This window comes from Arachis stenosperma, chromosome 4 (assembly GCF_014773155.1).
Source record: "Arachis stenosperma cultivar V10309 chromosome 4, arast.V10309.gnm1.PFL2, whole genome shotgun sequence".
In the NCBI taxonomy this organism is placed as follows: Eukaryota; Viridiplantae; Streptophyta; class Magnoliopsida; order Fabales; family Fabaceae; genus Arachis; species Arachis stenosperma.
Window position 1 is genome coordinate 7,143,811 of NC_080380.1, and position 20,857 is coordinate 7,164,667.

The window sequence follows — 20,857 nt, forward strand, 5'->3', positions numbered from 1 at the left end:
TGAATAAAGTTCATCTTTAGTTTAGTTGAGTTTCTTTAATTAGTTTCATATAAGCATTAATTATATCATGTACAAAGTTAATATATGAATATATAATTTCATCTTTACAATTTTCCCTCTAAATATCCTCTCTTTCTCTCTAATACATTCAAGTCTCACATACACGCATGCATTTAATTTGACGTGCTTGTTAATTTCACTTGGCGAATCATGAAACAAAAGCAATAAAAAGGTAAAAAAAGGTGCATAGCCAGAACCAAAGAAGACGACAAATAAAGCCACTTTCACATTAATGGAATGATCATAGCTAAGGACACTTCAGGTGACTTTGGTACCCTCTTCATGTAATTATAGGAGACTAAGTCAACATCCTTTTTCTAATAAGGTTGACTTTATTTAAACATCCAAAATGATATCATCTAACTTAAAATCTATATAACATTCATAGATACATAAAATATACGGTAATTAAATTAAAGTAACTGATTTTAACGTGGTTTAGAGGAGAAAAAGAAGAATTTAGCGAAAATGAGATTAGAGAGAGAAGTATCTTTGACGAATTAGGTGTTGTAATATTGTAGTTAGCACAATGACTATATGTCTATATGCCATATAATTACAGTATTATCTGAAAAACATGAAAACAAAAGAACCAAAAAGAGTAGAGACTATAAACTACTTCACACCTTTGGCAAAGGGTTGGAGAAACAAGGGTTGTAATATTACAAATTAAAATAGGAGTGAAATCAACTCCAATTAATTAGTTAAAAAATAATTTCGTTATAAAAAAAATTATTATCCTAATTTTTTAAATTTTAAATAAAAAATAAAAGAAGATTGACTTAGTTGGCTTATATTGGAATTGCACCTCTAAATTTTACCTAAAAACTATTTACAATAATATAGTAAAACAATTTTATGCAATATCAAATACATATTTCTATATTTCTATATATATGTAATAACTTATATTTTTTGTGTACATAATGCAAAAGAATTGGTACACACGCTATACTCGAAAAAAAAGAATATTCCTTTAGTGGGATATACATAGTTGTAGTCCTATGATACTTTATTCAAATTTACATTTGATTCGATTGAGAAATGATATCCTTCAAGTCCAATGGAAAAAGAAAAAAGAGACTTGTTTTTCTTTCTATCCAACGAGGATAAATGGTGGACCTAGTAATACAGATAAGAATATACATGGTATCATGTTTGGGGTAAACTATTGCAAGAAATTGCAGCTCAACTTCATGCTATAATAGTAGATCGCTATACTTTTAATAGGGATGCTCCTTGCCAACAACCATTATTCAATTCTTTTCACAATATTTATTTCTCCAACAAATAAAAACAATGCTAAGGATAATGAACCCCTAATTCCTTTACAAAATATATACATACATAATAAAATGAGCCATAAGACACACGCATTTGAGAAATTCTTTCTCAAGCGTATTTTGTGCTCCGGACTAATATATTTCACAAAATCGATCACTCATCAACTCTAATAAATTAAAAGAAAGTACTTTTATGGAGATAGGGATGGAGCTATTCGAATGTGGATGTCAAATGGCCGATCCTCAACCTAGTTTTATCGGCATGATAATCCCTGCAATTGTGCGCTTTTATAATAGGCCGAGGTTCAAATCCAATGAACCTTTCAAGAAACAAAGAATCTGATGATGATGATGCATTTTTGGTTGAAACTGCATTAGTTGTTCTCTTGTAAGAGCTAAACCACTTGGCTTCCATGTACACGTTTCTCCTCCATGGAGCAACATGCAGGTCCCTTGTTTTCATGGATCCCTTTATGGCACTGCACATAAGCTTCACAACTTGTTTCAGTTCTTCCACTCTGCCAACAAATATGAGTGGGAAAACTTGTAGCAATGAAGAATATTGAATTGTAGGGCGCGCTATTTCGAACTCTGAAGCCAGGGAGACTTCAACAATGTATCGCTTTCCTAAGGAATTCACATCAATGTACTCATAGCCACCAGCTATTAATCTTCCATTTTTCTCCCACTTCGATTTGCAAAGCCCTGCAGTTTAGTGCAGATTCAAATTAAATAACTAACTCTCAAAACAAGTGATTGATTTTTGAATAATTAAAGCAATTAGTAACTTGTACTCACCAGCATCAAAACCTTTCTCTCTCAAGTGAGACATCAATTTACGTTTGAATTCAGGAAAATTAGTTTTCGAAACAACTCCACAAGCAACCGCAGCTTCAACCTCTCTTCTAATCAAGTCCCTTTCGATATCATCACCATCGCCACAGGCAAATAGATCTTGCAGCATTTCCCTCTTCTCGGAATCAAAGCAATCTGTTCTTTCTTCAACCACTCCTTCCTCGCCATTAACACTCTGTTCCTCTTCTTCCGTTATTTCACGTGCCTTATCGCTGCTCTCCATGAAGGAGTTCACCAGATCAAACAGATCTTTCGAAGTCTCCGCCGGGGAATGCTCGCTGCCGCTGCTCTCGCAGAGCCTCACCCGTGCCACTTCAGCATCAAAGGCCGCAGCCACCCTGTGAAACCTCACCGGAATCCTTGGCGGCGCCGTGGCCATCATCACGTGGACGTGGTTTGAGAATGATGGAAGAGGGAGGCGGATGGGCATTAATTTATACATAACTGCCCAAGCATGATGCAGGTAGAGTATGATTGACTGCTGGCACTTTAACGACGATTTTCTGAGTTTTAATTTTGGTTAGTAATTTGCACTTTGCACCATGGTATTCATATGATAATGAATGTAGCCCAAATTATGACACCTCCTTCAGTTTTTCATGAACCTTGCTTGCAAAACCGTCTAGGTTCGCTCTTAACTTCTTATAGTCATGTTCTTTAACACATTTCGTTATTTTGTGTACACTATATGGAAGCAAAAAAAATTTTATCCTTATTTTGGTCTACAACTATTTACAGTGACAAAAGAGGGAGTAAAAAAAAAGTCTCCAATCCGTGGTGGCTTCAATGGGGTAGTGCACCTAGGAGAATTTCCACAATCAAGTGGGTCTAAAAAAAAGTAATGCTAAGTTTACATCAAAATCAGCTATTAAAATTAGCTATAAATATAAAATACATGTTGTAATATAAATATACATTAAGAATAAATTAAATTACATATATATTTATACACAAATATATTAATGTCTAATTTTAATAGCTAATTTGAATGTACAAATAATATTTTTGGTCTAAAAAATTATACTAATAAGCTCATAAAATACTCGAAAACCAATACTTATGGTCTTTAGGGTGCGTTTGGTTTTGCACAGAAGAAAAGAGAAATGTGTTTGACTTTTTTAAACACTTCATTTATTTTTTGTAATTTTTTTATTTTTTGAATGTAGCAGTGATTTTTACCCTTCAACCCATTTTTATCAAAATTACAAATTTTAATTTTTGTGTTCACTTTTTTATGTCATTCTAAAATTTATTTTTTATGTACCAATTATATTTTTCATTATTTATATGTTTATTTTTTTATAATTTTTTTTCTAATATTCTTTTATACATATTATTATTTTTTTTATAAAACTTATGTTATTTTTTGTTTATAAATTTTTTATTGTTATTGTTATTTTTTTTGTATGGAATATTTTTTTACTTTGTATTATAATTTTATTAATCTCATTAGAGTACTAAAAAATGAATGTTAAAATTTATTTAAATATTTAAAATAAAATTATAAGATAACATAAAATAATTATTTAAATTTATGACTTTTTCTGTAATTTTTTATCCAAAAATAATTTTAAATAATGTAATCTTAAACAATATTTAATTTACTATCATTTATTTTAAATAAAAATTACTAAATATAAACCACACTAATATCAATTTACTTTTGATCAAAATCAACTTATAAAATTAATTTTATACAAATCTTTATCTATGAACGTAATTTAAACACACATAGTCTTAATGACCATTCTGTCCCGGTTTATGAAATATGATATTAATTTGAAGGTGAAAATTCAGGTAAAGTTGAATTTACGTAAAGTTGATATGTCAAAATTGTTAGATGAAAATTTAGTCAAATCAATCAAATTATCTAATGATTCTCAAATATCAACTTCACGTGAAGTCGACTACGACCCTTTAACGATCACTTGTGCGCACTTAGACCTATACTAAAGGTTGAATCGTAACAGATGAAGAAGTTATCAACATGACGTTCCTTAGCGCTAATGAGTGGAGTTGTGTGGATCCTTTGTGTTGTTGATGGCTATGCCGGAGATGACTTGGGGATCGGCCTTGTAGAATTGCTCTAGTTCCCAGCTGTCTAATTTTTAGTTTTATTTTTTTATTCTATTTGTCTTGTTGGATAACCATGTTTGCTCCACTTTACTGTGTTGAGCTTTGTATTCAAAAAAAAAAAAGTAATATAAAAATTTTTATACTATCATTCATTTAGTTACATTTATACATTTAAATAATTTAAAAAAAAATTAAAAAACAATATTTTTTATTAATATGACAATATAGTGATATACAATTAATTATCCATACAAACCTCGTATACTACATTAAAATTAAATTATAGATAAAATACAAAACTTACTAACTCATTCAATCAAAAAACTACGTAATACATTTAAAAATTGTATGACTATAAAAATCTAACTCACAGAACATTTTTAAAACGAAAGTAAAAAAACAACAAAAATTGGAGATCAAATTAAAATATATATATATCACAATACTCATTGACCGCTTAAACATTAAACTCAGTACAAGATTAAGTATAGAAAAGTTTATTGAAGTATTCCCCAAAATTACGACACAAAATAAGGAATGGTTCATTGCTATACTACAATCCAAATCCAAATCCACGTCATCTGGCGTTTCCAGTTTTAGATTGCGGTGATGTGGAAATTGGGCGCTGCTGTGAGTTAAAGTGAGAGTGAGAGTGTATAATTGGATTAATTGCTATCTGTTTTTGGTTAAGACCAGGTTCAATGAATCTCAATTTAAAGTGTCTCAATGCAATGAACCAAATTCACATTTTGTAGCGTGCCCTTTTTGGTCAAAGTCTCGTGGCTTTTACCACTACTGAGTTTGTGAGAAATTTTGCTTGTCACGAAATCATGACATATAAAGTTTTAAGCAATAATAAATGGTAGTATCTATTAGTATAAATTATCCTTTAATTTGTCTTTTGCTATTATTGCGCGTATCATTTCCTCCGTATTACTAGCTAGCCACTGAGATTACATTTGGTCGCTAGCATGCTGTTAGTAGTAACATATTCTTATTTCCAGTAATAGTTATATTTTACTACACATGTCAATAATAGGACATGCATGAAGGGATCAAAACAATAAGAGAAATGATTAGAAATCAATATTTAGTTAACTAATTTAATTAACATCAATGTTTAGGATTTATAATTTAAAATTTAAGATAAATAAAATAATTATAAAAAAAATTGATTCTCTATCATTACTCAAATAATAGTCTAATTAGGTAATTTTTATTAGTCAGTAGAATTCTATAAATAATAATAATAGTAATATAATCCATTAAGCATAAATTTAGTAATTAGTATTATTTTTCTCTTAGAATTTCTTTTTAATGAAATCATCTTCTAATTCTTATATCCTTCTTATTTGATTTGACTCTTTTCTAATTCACTCTTATATATTCTTTCTTATTCATTATTTTTTCTCTTACTCTAATTCAAAAGAAAAATATTAAATAGGAAAGAATAAGAGTAAATTAGGGAATAATCAAATCAAAAGGAGAGAAGGAAAAAATAATTCTATTGAAGAGAAATTCCAAGAGAAAAAGAATACCAATCACTAAATTTATACTTGATTGATTATTACATTACTCTTATTTTTATTTATAAAATTTTATTAACTAATAAAAATTTCCTAATAATTATTAGTCCACTTTTACTTATTACATAATGGTAAGGATTTTTGTTGTGAAAGAAACATTTTTATTAATAATCAAACTAATTGAGTATATATAATAAAAAAGTACAGTATACAAATTAATGCCGTTATTTGATTAAAAATTCTAATGATACTAAGCCCTCAAATTTGATAGTCTAATGAAGTAATGATCGAGTTGTTAGAAGTAAATTAGCAATGAAAATATTTGTTTAATAGAAGTAATATAAATTTGATATAGTTTGCATAGAATAAAATTAAATAGTACTGCGACTGAGTAAAAAAAATTTTGAGATAAATAAATAAATATCACAATTATTCCGTGAATAAAATAGTCAATGTTTTTTTATTAGGAACAATTAATCAGATTCTCTACTTTTATTATAACAGCTTAGATTAGTAATATTTGAACAATGTTGCTAAATTATAATCTTCAAAAGCTACTCCTAATAAGTAATAACTTTGTATATATACTTTTGTTGGGTCTTTGTCCTTTTAGTTTTTGGTCGGGACATATTTGTGTGTTCAGCATGGGACGCTCTTTTTTTTTCACACATGCGATGCATATTTAATTAATACTTATTTTTTTTGTTAATATATTTTAAATTATATTTTTTTTGTCATTAATTATAAATTATATTAAGGCGGCAAGGTGCTCTGGTGGTGGGCTCGAACGTGTTATGGCCTTTCAGCCTTCAATTATTTAATAGGCCTTTCTTAGAAAAAACATACACCAGGTCTTTAAGTAAGAGTATTAAATTTGACCCCAAAAAAAAAGTATTGTCCCACAAATAAAATATTACAAAAAGACGAATTAATCTTTGGTTTAGAAAATACTGTAAACAATTAAAAAAAATATTACAAAAAGATAAAATAGAAAGAAGTTAAGAAAAACCAATTAAGAATAAAGTAGGAGAAATTATATGAATTTTTTTGTTAGAATGTACTTAATTTATTTTAATTTTTGAAATTATATCTGTTTTCTTTATCTTCAAACAATTCATTTTTTCTTGTTTTTAACTTACATTTAAACCAACATTAATTAACTTTTTATATTAAATTAACATTGTTGAACCCTAGCATTTTCCTATAATTATTACTTTTCAATAAAAAACCTTTCCTACTCTATTATATTTGTGACCCCCCATCTCCCAGCAGCAAAATGAAACTCAAAAAGAGAAAAGAAAGGCTATCCAATTATATGAAATTTATTTTGTTCTAATTTGAAAATGTATGACCGTTCATCTTATCTTCTTTCATAACTTCTCTACCTATAAGTCTATTGAATGGACTAATTAGTGCTATTATTCTCTTTTGTTTTTTGCTTTTTGGTTTTTATAACATTGACTTATCAGTTAGTTTCTATTTGATTCTTTTGAGTTTTGAAGTCTTTATCACTTATTTAGTGTAAAATGTTTATATACTATGTACTGTAATTACTAATCAGTCTTGATTTATTATGCAACTGCTATATATCCACTTAGATGATCTGTCTATAAGACTCTTAAAAATGATTTATTGAAAAAAAGTGATTAATTTCTTTTATGTAAACGCCCCTTTACAAGTACATTTCGACCTCAATCATTTTATAGTAAAATACATTGATATTAAATTAAAATGACCTTCATACATTTATGTATTATTTGTTCATTTATTATATAATTAGTTGTTTAGTGTCATCTAAGTTTGTATATCTTAAACAAGTTCTGAAAATAATGCCATCCACAACATCATTTTTATTAAATAATTTTCTACCTAAGATAAGAAAAATTTAAACATTGTATGTTCATTAACGATAATTATTAAATTTTTTTTAAAAATAAAAACGTCTTATGCAAAATTTTTTAAAAATCTATCTGAGTATATACTCTAAAATTAGCCTAAATATTTAGTATCACGCCTAAATTTATGGCTTAAATAAATTCAACACTACCAAATATGTTATAAATTTAAATTTCATAGCCATCGATGATCCAATTTTTAAAAAGAGTAGCTAGTTTAATTGAAGAGTTAATTTTCTCGATCAATATCTACCGGATTTTTTAAATTATTTTTTTTTATCTTAAATTCTAAATTTTAGATTTAAATTCTGAATTTTAAAATTTTTTTAATATTAAATAAAATTTAGTTTTAATATAATATTAATTTTACATGTACATCTATATTACGTCAGTAAAAATAATTATTTTTTATATTAAATATGTAAATAATCATAAAAAACGGATGTCTATATCAAAATTAAATTCATATTAAATAATATAATGTATATTTATTTTAAAAGAAAAACTATTGAATTTTGAAGCATACTACGAAAATCCTATTTAATCAGTTATTATGATCACTAGTGAGTAGATAATGAAAATTAAGATAATTAAGATAATCCGCTTTTTGTTAAATATAAAAGGGGAAAGGAAAAAAAAAAAAAGGAAAGAGAGAAGAGAGTCTGGAAGGTAGAGGTTGCCTCGTATAACGAAAACGAAAAGAGATTCTCGACCGAATATTTATTATTAGAAACGCAGATTGGAACACCAACCCAACCCAGAATGAGATCTACGTAAATTCCTTCCAATCCCTTTCTTTTTCTTCGTTAATCTTCTCAAGTACGTCTCTCTCTCTCTCTTCTAATTTTATTCTATGCATTTCTTTTTACCGTTTTTGTTTTCATACTTAATATCTGAATCTTTTTTCCCTTTTTTATTTTTATTTTTTTAATGTGTCAAGCATTTACGGTACTTTTACTTTGTCGCATGAACTCCGATGGAAATTGCCTGTAATGCTATATTTTTTTTGTTTGTTTGGGTTGACCCCTTTTTTGTTTATGGGAATTTGAAATTCTAAAACTCCTCAGATTTGATCGTCTCTGTAAGTTTGGTATAATTTGATTATTTAATGATCGTTTTATTCAATGTTAATTTTCTGTGTAATGCTTCCTTCTCTTTGCCTATTTAGGATCTGGGTTTTTTTTTTATTTTTAAATTTTTATCTTGGGCTATAAGGAATTAATCAAATACCATTTTTTTTTTATCACGTTACATTGATTTTTTTTTGTTTGAAGTTGTTATTTGATAGGGGGGATAATGTTGGTTTGGGTGTTGATGCAAATGAAGTGAATGTTGTGGTTATGGAATTTTGATTTCTTTCTGTTCGATATATTGCCTCTTAGAGTGTATTGGACAATGCAGAATTCAGAGACATGGATTTTGTATGTTTTAGAATTTGAACATTATTAGTCTATTTTGATAGGTTTAATTAAGAGGATTTTGATATATCTATTTAGTTTTATCTACATTATTTTTTATTTTAGGTAGTGACCCAATGTAGATCCTTGAAGGTTCCCTGACGTTAGTTTCAATACCTATGTTAATTTATACCACGCATTAGAGTTTTTTGGTTGTTTTTCATGTTGCATTGATTTAATATGGGTGTCGCACTTTCTGTATGGATTAACACGTTGACGTACATGATCCGTGACTACCGCTTGCCTGGATTTGTGCATCTTAATAAATAAGTTGTGGGATTGATTGTATTCTGGCTCGTTGGCACATGATTTGCAGGAATTTGTGAACTCTGCAGCTTTAAATACAGATCAACAAACATCAGGCTGTAGAGGAGAATGGCAGACACCATAGCCAGCTTTTGGGGTCCGGTTACATCAACTACAGAGTGTTGTGAAAATAATTATGCTCATTCATCATATATAGCAGAGTTTTTTAACACAATATCCAACATTCCATGCATTCTTTTGGCTCTCCTTGGTCTTATAAATGCTTTACGACAGCGGTTTGAGAAAAGATTTAGTGTTCTTCATCTATCGAATATGGCACTTGCCATTGGAAGCATGTTGTACCATGCCACACTGCAACATGTGTAAGTACTGATGTCTTCATTTCTTGCAGTAATTTATATAAATTTACCTTTGACTGTTTCCATTTAATTTTTGTTTTTGTATAATATAAAATGGATAATTTTATATATTTTTCTACTGGGGGTTGAAAAGTTGGAAAATTCCGATTTAGGGTGTCTGCAATGCCTCGAGCTGTGTTGGAAATATATTGAACGGGGGATATTTGTTTACTAATCTGTGCATTAGTAACCATTTAGATGCATATAGTGTGGTTGTTTTTCGAATTTATAAATAATTAGAATTGCTTTCTCTAACTTCATGATGATTGAATTATGTTTATTCTGTCTTACTGCACATTACTCTATCTGATGCAATCTAGTTGTAATGATAATTTAAGTTACCTTTGAATTTGAATTAGGAGGCTACCTTCTATAACTTGTGTCTTTCTATAAGTTGGGGCAACATCTTTTAACCTTTCTTTTGCCACTTGGAGAAAGGCTATGCTTTTGGTCAGGTTCAGAGAGGCCAGTACGATAATGCATATATAAAATGACTGTATGGTTTATGTTTCATTGTAGATTATTGAACCACTTTGGTAACAAGATTTAGTTATCCTCATTATGGGTTGGAATTTGCTTTTATGTATGGCATTATATTCTGGAAAGTAGCATGCATAATTATTTTCTTAATTTGCTTACCTTAGTTCAGATCGGAAAAGGTTTGAAGTTTATAACAGGGGGTTTAAGTCAGCTTGTCCTGTTTTGTCGGAACTTATAAGATACTGTACATGTTTGAGGGAAAGGATTCATGAAGACTGCATTGAGTTATTTCTTAAGGAGTATACTAGTGATATTGATATATAGCTTTTAATGGAGTTTGCACCTGCAATAGTACCAATTTTCTAATTTTTTGACGGAGTGGGCACCTATGGTATCACTAGTCTTCTGATTTAGGTATCGATGAGTAGTGTTTGTCATCAATGCTTGACCGCACACTTCTACGACGAAACTTCTTCCGTGACCTTTTTCTTATTTTGTGGAAGTTGCTAGTTGTATGAATGCTGATTCCTTATTTCTTACAATTTAATATAGGCAACAACAGAGTGATGAAACTCCCATGGTATGGGAGATGCTGCTGTACTTGTACATCCTGTACTCTCCAGATTGGCATTACCGTACTACGATGCCCATCTTCCTATTTTTGTATGGTGTTGTTTTTGCAGTTTTCCATTCTTTCTTCCGTTTCGGCATCGGCTTCAAAGCGCATTATGTCATTCTCTGTCTCCTCTGCATTCCAAGAACATACAAATATTACATTTATACTGAAGATTTGTCTGCAAAGAGGATTGCAAAGCTATATGTAGCCACCCTTGTATTAGGATCTTTATGTTGGTTAGGTGATCGGTTTTTCTGCAAGGAGATATCCACTTGGCCAATTAATCCACAGGGTCATGCTTTGTGGCACTTCTTCATGGGTTTCAATTCCTACTTTGCTAACACATTCTTGATGTTCTGCCGGGCTCAACAGCGTGGTTGGAAACCGAAGATTGTTTGTTTAATGGGTGTTTTACCATATGTGAAGATTGAGAAACTGAAAAGGAAGTAACACAGAAAATCATAGAAGATGATAGTTTGTCATGATACATTTTGGTAAAGAGAAATTGTTAGCAAGTCATGTCATGTTTTCAGTTTTTTGGTTTTTGGGTTTAGATTGGCTTAAATGACTACTGATTATTTACATATTTTGTTGTAGAGGTAGGACATGTACCATATTTATCACTTATATGGGTGCCATTTGGAGCCTGGGCATTCCTTAGCTCAAAAGTTATGACTACCAAAAAGTTTTGCTCTACTGATCGGTTTTTTTTTTCTGGATTTTCAGTTGGAAAAATCACCCAACATTTAATTGTAATGTCTTGTGTAAACCCTTTCTAGGTTAGTTTGAGTATATTCAAAACGTGTTCCTCTTTAGATGTTCAGTTTCATTTTTCTTTCATTGAGAAATATTCCTTGTGTGTTAACATTTGTTGACGTTCATGGATCCCTACCTTTTGGTTAGAGCAGATCAGCAGAGCTATCTTATGATTATTATTCTGTAAGACCTTATATGCTATCGTAAATCGTAATACTAACATGCGTGATTTAGGCTAAAATATTCTTCACAGCACATTTTTGTATATGTTTAGAAATTAGAAATATATAACATTAAGAATGAGAAGTTGTACATGCTTTTGGATATCTTCCAATATGCGAGTATCTCTTTTAAGATATAGTTAATCTTTGTTTAAAGAAACTGAGTAACAAATAATGATTTTTTTTTACATTTTAGAATTTTGGTTTTGTTGAAGACATTATATCAGAATTTCTATCCAATATATATAAATAATGAAAAAAAGAGAGCAATTTGATGTATTCTTTTTTTAAAATGTTTATCATGTATAGAATTTGTTTGGATGAATTTTTACGAAAAAATTATTTTTCAAGTGATTTTTTGAGTAAAGACTCGACTCTTGTCTATTTTTACAAAGGAAAAGACATCCCTTGTCAAAAAAAAGAAGAAGATACTTCGACCCTCAATCTTTTCATTTTAAGACAATACGTTTTTTTAAAAAAATTGTTAAATAATAATGAAAATTAGTTTTGTGTGAGTTTTATTTGTAATTTGTGGGAGTTTTAAATTCCCACAAACTATTAGTAAGTTTATTTTTTAAAATTTTTTGATTGGTGGTGGTTAATTGGAGAAAGACCATTGGTAGAAATAATATCCGAGGAAAAAAAAAGTAACTGCAGTATGAAGACCTTTTAAAGGAAAAAAAATAGCATTAAATAAAAAGTGGAACATAACGTTAATGTTGATGATGACAGTAGAGGAATTAACGATGGTGATAAAGTATAGTTACACAATAAAAATAGTAGAGGTAGAAGTGATAATGACGAGGATAAAGATAAAAATAGTAGAGGAAGGGTGTGTTTGGAAACCCGTTGGAAGGGAAGAAACATGTTTAAATTTTTTGAAAGCTTCAACTTTTGGTTTGGCAAATTTTTTTCTCATGAACACAAAAGTGATTTTGCTGCCAAAATCACGTTTACAAGAAGCAACTATTTGTAGCTTCTGCGTTTTCTTAACTGGCTTTTAGCCATAAATACTAACAATTTATTTATCTTTTACCAACTTTATCCTTTATATATATTATTGTATTATTTATAAAATTCTTGTTATTTCTATTTATATGAGTTCTATTTTCTATTATTTATTATTTTTATTTTTTTCAACTATTTGTTTGACATTATACATTTTTATAATTATGATTTTTGTGTATTATATTTGTTATTATCTTTTTATAATATAATTTATTAATTCTATTAGGTAAAGTAAATTAAACAAAAAATTAACTGTAAATAATAATAATAGTAAAAAATTATAACATACTAAAAAATGAGTATCAAAAATACTAAAAATATATTATATAAAAAGATCACCATGAACTTTTAGATTTGTTTCAATCACTACAAAGTAAATATTTAATTTTTTTTTATTATTTTCAATATTCTCTTTTATAATTGTAATTCTCATATACTATGTTTTAGTGTAATTTTTTATAATATAGATTATGATTTCATTAAAAAAGATAAATTAAAAAAAAATTAATCATAGATAATAATAAAATCATAAACGTTGGATTCCAAATTAATATTAAGAATAAGATTATTGAGAGTACTAGAATAAGAGTACGATGTAAAAAATACTAAAGTAACATTTAATACTTAGAAAATGTAACATATTTAATTAAATATTCTTTTATATATATATAATTTATATTTTTTATTTTTATTTAAAAATATATTTTATCTATTTTTATATGTTATTTTTATTTTAGTAAGTAAATATTAATTTTATTATAAAATTAACTAATAAAATATATTTAAATATCTAAATTAAAATAATAGGATAATATAAAAAAAATTTAAGTTGATGTCTATTTTAGTAATTTTTTATTTAAAAGTGATTTTGAATAGTATAAGCCAAACAACATTTATTTTACTATATTCTATTTTGATACAAAAATTACCAAACATAAATCACTTTAACATTAACTTACTTTTGATCAAAATCAAGTTTGCAAAATCAATTTTATCCAAACACACACTAAGAAGTGATAATGATGAGGATGAAAAAGATGGTGATAGTAAGGATCATAGTTGGTTATATAAAACTCCCACAAATTATAAATAAAACTCTCAAAAAACTAATTTTTCTTACTATTTAAGAGAGGGGTCATATTGTCCTAAAATAAAAACGTTGAAGGCTGAATTGTCCTTTTTTTTTGACAATGAGCGCCTTGTCCTTTGTGAAAATGGCTGACTTAGGTCTTTACTCTAATTTTTTTAAAAGATCTTTTAAAAAAGTAAAAACAATTTCATATTTGGATATCTTATATAAAAATATCTTTTTATTTAATAATTATGTTTGGCTACAATAATATAAAAATACTTTTTGTTTACTTATTATGTAAAAAATATTTTTTAAGTTAAAAAAATCTTTAAAAAATAAATTGTAATTTCTAAAAAAATATATTTTTTTATTCTTCTAGTGTATTTTTATTACTAAAATTTTGCTAAACATATTAAACAATAAAAAAATTAAATTTTTTTTAACAACTTAACATATAAACAAGCTCATAATCTATTAAAAGAATATTATTTTCAATACTTGAACTCTTCACTTAGTTTAAATGTAGATACCTGATCATTTCGATTAAATTTATATTATTAGTTCACATTTTAATTTATAAAAGTGAATTTATAGGTACACTATTGCCTATTAATATACTAAGCATAATCGGGTATAACCAAGATTATTCCATATGAAAAATTGAAAATATGTAGGTATTAATCTAATTTGTGTTGAATTTCTGATCATTAAGTCCCAGACTGTAAACGGATAGATATAGCTATGTTGGTTGCCGCTTTGAAAACAATGTTGCAAATGAGAATTTTTAGGTAATTGAAACATGCTAAATGATCTCAAGGAATTTATACAAATACAGCCTCTCATTTACAGATAAATGTGTAGGCAAAAACCTGAGTAAATAATATTCAGGAAATTGGGAATGAAACATCAACGGTCAAGATATATATATATACACATCTTGATAGCTTCCTGAATCCATTGATTCTTTTTTCACTCAAATGGTAGAATACAAAATGTACAAAGTATCTTTTTCCATTTCCGCTTCTAAATAAACTTTGCAATAAGAGAGAACAAATTACACCTTTGGCATTGGAACTAAGAATGGCTTTGAAACCCTTGTTGCAATATTTCCCCCAGCCTCCTGTATAGAGCTTGTTGTTCATCGAATGATAGGTTCATGAATATCTGGAATAAACCATGGTTAAACCATTTCTCAATATATTCATTAATTGACATACAAAGTAAAATACAAAATAACATCAACAGAGTACCTGATCCAGGATCATTTCAACTGATAAATTTTGCGGCACAACAAATGACTGATGATATATATAGGCAAACACGGCCATTACCATCTGCACCAAGGATAAATAAATAAATTTGTCAATAATTCACAACTATATAATATTATACTTACAATTCAAAGGAGGGTATACTCTTAGATTGGAAAACAAATATGACTACTACTATCTCCATTTATCATCAAAGACACACCTTTCTTCTTATTCTTTTTTTTTTTTGTCTTTTTGGTGGTATTAACGGTGTATCCGAGCACGAGAAACCATGATTTTGGATGTATGATATTCTATATAATTCTAAAAGTTGTAAAAATATTAGCAATTTGTGATAAATAAGAGTCTACCTGGCAGTCCATTCTGTCAGTAATTCCCCCGTGTCCCGGAATACTGTCACCAAAGTCCTGCAGAACGTGGAAAATTCAGCTAATCTGTTCATACCTTTGACCTAGATGGATGATATGCATTTGCTCATTTGTATATCATAAAAGCAGAACTAAAGAGAGGATACCTTTATTTTAAAAGCCCTTTTGAAGCCACTTGCAAAGAAGCCTCCAAAAGGTGCAATAATCGAAGCAAACAAACCAAGACATAGAGCATGCCCTTGAACTGGCAGGATTGTTATCTCTTGCCAAGGAAACTGCATATTAAAAGATAGAATGTCACTCGTTATAATGTCATATATTATAGGAATCTGGATTGGCACTTCATGATTACAGTATTGTCATATTTTATAAGCTGAATGTTTTATTTTCGAATCCCACAACATTCTTTCTTTAATTGTGACTTGATCTTAGAAGAATGAAACCTGCATCAACTGGTCAAAATATTGCACAGTGAGTTTAAGGATTATGAATTCAGCCGAATGTTAAGTGCTTACCCAGTGTGGAATCCATCCCGATAAGGAGTAAGGTTCTGGCTTAAACAGTGGGCCAGGATCACAATCAAGCCAACCAGTTGTCAAGTCCTGCATGTTATTCCCAGCAACATGAACATAAGTAAATCAGTTGTCAAATAAAACTTCACAATATATCAATTAGTTAAGGTAGGCAAGAGGTACCTTCCTTGGACATGTTAGCCACTTAGATCGACCCATGACGTTAGCAAGCTACAAGAGAGTTTTATACAATCATATTAACATTCAATTCAGCACACAGCTTTATTGATTTATAATAACACTTCAGAAAGCATGTAACTGCGAAGAATTTCACCAAAAAACTAATCAAGTTTTCCAAGAGCAGAGAGTTTATTCAGGATGTTGGGTCATTTAATGACACAGGAACACAAAGCATCCTTAAAGATTCTGGTTGATTGGCAATGGCCCCAGCCCCCACCCAAACCACTCCAATGGTTGCATCTTCAACACCCCCCCCCCCCCCCCTTTTTCTTTTTTTTTTTTTTATAAAAGGAAACCCTGAATTTTTGCTCACCAGAAATGCAGAGATGATAGTTGAAATTGAAGCCCCAATAAACCCCTCCCAAGTTTTCTTTGGAGATAACTTGATCAAAGGAGTTCTTCCAAAGAAGAAACCAAAAATATAAGCAGCAATGTCATTAATGACGATAAGTGTTGCAGGAAGAAGAAACCTGTATAGTAAGTTCAAGCATAAAAATAGCATTAATCAACTCAATTGTCAAACCATGTGCGTAAGTCTTGAAGCCAAAAGAGATTAATGGTAGCAAGGACATTTTATTTGAATTAAAGTAACGGGTGGCATAGGAACACTAAATACATGAATGAAACAATTATATCAACGATATAGGTCAACATATAAAAATCACCTTAACCTACAACTTCACAAAGAAAAAGAATATACTCAACAATGAACCAAAGATAAGTTAACGGGCATATGTTTAACCTATGAGAAAGGCACTAAGGATAGGAATTTATTCATACAGCAAAAACGATAGGTATGGATATGACTATATTAACATAATTTGCCCATCTCAATTTTACTTTGTTCATGTAACTATGAATTCGCATGGAAGCTCGACAGCCTTGCAAGCCTATTTGTTTTACGAACTGCATAATCAAAGAAAAGTACATTATATAGCCAGTTCCCTTATCTCTGGAAAGTAGGCAAATAATCTTGGTTTTAGAATGACAATTCTCCAATAGTCCTCTATGATGAAAATGTAAATGTGAATAATAAATTCCTTTTATAGATCGTACCAGAAAATCCCTTCGAAAATGCTTGCCACAGTGAAGGAGGACTGCCCAAATACAACAATTAGAATCATGTGAGTCCAAGCATACTGGCCAAATTGGTACTTGTACATCTTCTTCTTTAATGTGAGAATGAACCACATAAATCCTGAGACCAAACAATAAAATAATACATTTAACCAAAGTATTAGTATTCCCACAGCAAGCAGCATCACAACCCAATAAAATTAGCATGAAATTCAGGCATCTGGTAGACATATTCCACAAGCACAACCAAATGGACAATAAAATTATATGTATAAAATCACCTGAAATATAAAGGGCATAGCAGATAACCATATGATACTTTATAAGACTGCTCACTAGCCGATATAATACCATGTCTGAAGTTACTGTGTTAACGAGGCGTGGACTAAGAATACGTCCATAAACAAATAACATCGCGGTGAAGAAAAAATGCCTGAAATGGTAAATGCCAATGAAAAATGAAACATAGACAAGCTATTAAATAACTAAGAACAAGACTTGTTTCTGGCCATTTGTTGACAAGCTTATCTTGAAAATAACAAATAGTAATGGTTTGAAGAAACAATTTTGTCACTAGTACCAATTTAATAGCCTAAATCCTGGAAGTTGCCTATCTTCATGTGCTCTCCTGAGTAGATTGAAAAGCTCTTTTGCCATGAAGATTTGGATAACAACCACCATTGCTGTAATATAAAGGTGACCCATATAGATGATTAATGCAAAGCCACCAATCATCCAAATGGATGAGTATGCACGAATTAACATGGACTTGTATTTGCTTTTGTCATCAACAAGCAACTGGCCTCCATTTGCTTTGGTAACTTCCAGAACAGCCTGAGATAAAAGACAATGAAAACCAAATCACCTCAAATAGCAGAGAAAAATTTGCCAGAAAGATACCACTGGGATTGAAAAGAAGTCAAATATTGCTTCCAATCATTTGGTTTTTCTCAATTAGTATCTTGACAATTTTTCATTCAATATTTTATGCAAAATATGGTTTACAGTGAGAAATCAAGGTTTAAACAACTAACCTCAGTTGAGCGTTTTCGGTGCCTAATCTTGGCACCAGTAGATGACGGGGCACTGGTACTAGTATCCTTCTGCATAGCTCTTCAATAAGATTTCACCTGATTGGAAGACAATGTGAAAATCACATGTGTAGCCAGAAGATGACACCTGCAAAGTAAATGACATAAAATATACTTCTCTATACATATAAAGCATACAACTCAATACGCTTATCACACTATGTTCTATCACCTAACAAAATACAGGGGGTAAAAGAAAATTCAAGTGAACTGAATCGGTGATTCCCGTTGAACGAAATTAAATTCTGCAAAAGAGCCTTAAATATTTTGGTATTTGATCTCATTTGCTATTTACTTATTACATCAACTCTCTTGTTGTCACTATCATTATCATGTACTTCTCCATTAGTACACCTACAGAATCTGCCAAGGAACTTGATTATTTCCCATTAATTTAGCCACTTTATTTGGTGTGAAATATTGAATTTCACCTAAAAGAAGTTTATAATCATGATCAGTCATCCCTTCTTATCAACTAGATATCTGATACAACTTCCCTAACTTAGTGGACTATAAAACAGAATTTAATACAAAATGCCTGATATGCCTTTTTTATATATATATAGAGAGAGAGAGATACAAAAGGTGTCATCAACGACAGAAAACTCAATTTAACACTTTTTTATTTCATTCACTAAAGCTCAGAGATGCTACACAAAAAGTTAATCATGTATTAAAATGGTTAAATAGGGCATCACTAGAGGCCCTAATAGTCATATAGGAGGGGAGAGGTTAGCCATTGGGAGATGCTGGGTGTCAGGGATGACCCTCGGCCAAGGAATGTCTGCCAATATGGAGAAACCTATACGGGGAACTACCCATACTGATGAGCCATGGAAGGCTTTTAGCCTTTAGAGATTTCACACTGCCTTTGCAGTCAGCCTACCCTAAAAGGACTCTATTTGAATTCTTATGGATATCAAAAGTAAATCCCTCTTGCACTACGCTCTAAACAAGCTCTCTTCACCCCACAACCCCAAAACCACCCTATCGCCAACTTATACCTTTTAGGAATGATGCTCCTTGATAATCCATTTTGCAGAACATTTTCCCTCCATAGTTTTGATCACAAGCAATCCAAAAAGGCAACTCAATCTGATCAAAGCTCCATGAGAAATCAGTTTAATGGAGTCAAAGGCTTGTCTCGTGTGAGAAACCTAGGAGACTTAATCCTACTTCAATAGACATCATCTGTTAAATTGATTAATGTGCATGGTTGATGACTGAATCTGAATTCAAAAATGGAGACTCAATTGAAGATACTAGTATTGTAGTACAAGTACATGAATACAGCTATCACCCAGATACTGTTCGTCAATGTATGATATCCATCGCATATTCACATTTGCATAAGATAAATTCAGAAATTGAAACCAAATCCCCGACCCACCTATGTTGACTTCATGTGCATCTATATAACTTCCTAATTTGGAGGAATGCTACACTTTCAGGAACTAATGAGTACTGATCCCTAATCAGAAACTCCTCTATCCATTCAAATGATAAGACCTATTCACCACAAAACCACTCCTGCATTACCAATACTCCATCCCCACACGCTTGAACTTCCATAAAGTCGCTGACTTTGAAATTTCCGTATCCCATTCATCCCTCAACTGCTCCATGATGCAAAAGATTTTCCAGTTATATCACACATCTATACCACATACAAAAATACAAATAAATAATGCACAACTAAAATTTCTTACTTTTTCCTTATTTATATAATAAAATCATTTACAATAAACTCAAAGCTTTGCGAGTGACGAATCTCGAAGATTAAAGGTGCTTGGTGAAGCATGAAAGAAAAAACCAGATTCAAAATCAGAAACAGTTCATTACAGTTAAACCTATACCAGACTTGAAAATAATAACAGAAGCACACACTTGAAAAATCAACAATCCAAAAAGGAAAAACAAAGTGTAAATAAAGAAAAAGATAAAAATAGAAGATAAGTAATAGCGAGATAGTGAGTGTTAAAGTGAGATGTTAAGAAGCATGGAACCTGGTTGGGTTGAAGAAGACGCTATGAGAGAGAAGAAGAAGAAGAAGAGAACGTGAAGAGTGAAGAATAATAGAGGAGGGAGGGAGGGGTAATAAGAGAAGAGAAGAGAAGAGAATCAGAGAATATAGACGAAAGCACGCAAAAACGGTGAAGCTTTTTGTTAACGAGAAAGTGTAGACCAGAATTTCTTTGTTGTCAAACTCATCAACACCACCAACATCAAATTATTTGAGACTCCTTTTAATCAAACTAAATCATTTTTATGCAATTTATTATGCTGCATTTGGTCTATTTTTTTTTTTTATGAAAATAGAAGTGTTGA

General features: G+C 30.1%; 3 protein-coding genes across 3 annotated transcripts; 1 reads left to right on the forward strand and 2 right to left on the reverse strand.

Moving 5' to 3' along the window:
• Positions 1-1,554: 1,554 nt before the first annotated feature.
• LOC130974510 (uncharacterized) lies at positions 1,555-2,637 on the reverse strand. Its single transcript, XM_057899385.1, has 2 exons — positions 2,142-2,637; positions 1,555-2,048 (listed from the first exon to the last, which is right to left on the reverse strand). Exons 1-2 carry the CDS (start codon positions 2,626-2,628, stop codon positions 1,555-1,557), a joined length of 981 nt encoding a protein of 326 aa, XP_057755368.1. The 5' UTR covers positions 2,629-2,637.
• Positions 2,638-8,317: 5,680 nt separating this feature from the next.
• LOC130973356 (alkaline ceramidase-like) lies at positions 8,318-11,896 on the forward strand. The gene is made up of 3 exons (XM_057897839.1): positions 8,318-8,514; positions 9,469-9,781; positions 10,850-11,896. Exons 2-3 carry the CDS (start codon positions 9,528-9,530, stop codon positions 11,361-11,363), a joined length of 768 nt encoding a protein of 255 aa, XP_057753822.1. The 5' UTR covers positions 8,318-8,514; positions 9,469-9,527; the 3' UTR covers positions 11,364-11,896.
• A 2,851-nt stretch (positions 11,897-14,747) lies between these two features.
• On the reverse strand, positions 14,748-20,739 carry LOC130974335 (phosphatidate cytidylyltransferase 1-like). The gene is made up of 12 exons (XM_057899177.1): positions 20,536-20,739; positions 18,473-18,617; positions 18,019-18,272; positions 17,720-17,871; positions 17,418-17,559; positions 16,675-16,831; positions 16,305-16,352; positions 16,125-16,211; positions 15,756-15,884; positions 15,592-15,648; positions 15,221-15,304; positions 14,748-15,134 (listed from the first exon to the last, which is right to left on the reverse strand). Exons 2-12 carry the CDS (start codon positions 18,545-18,547, stop codon positions 15,045-15,047), a joined length of 1,275 nt encoding a protein of 424 aa, XP_057755160.1. The 5' UTR covers positions 18,548-18,617; positions 20,536-20,739; the 3' UTR covers positions 14,748-15,044.
• Between the last annotated feature and the right edge of the window lie 118 nt (positions 20,740-20,857).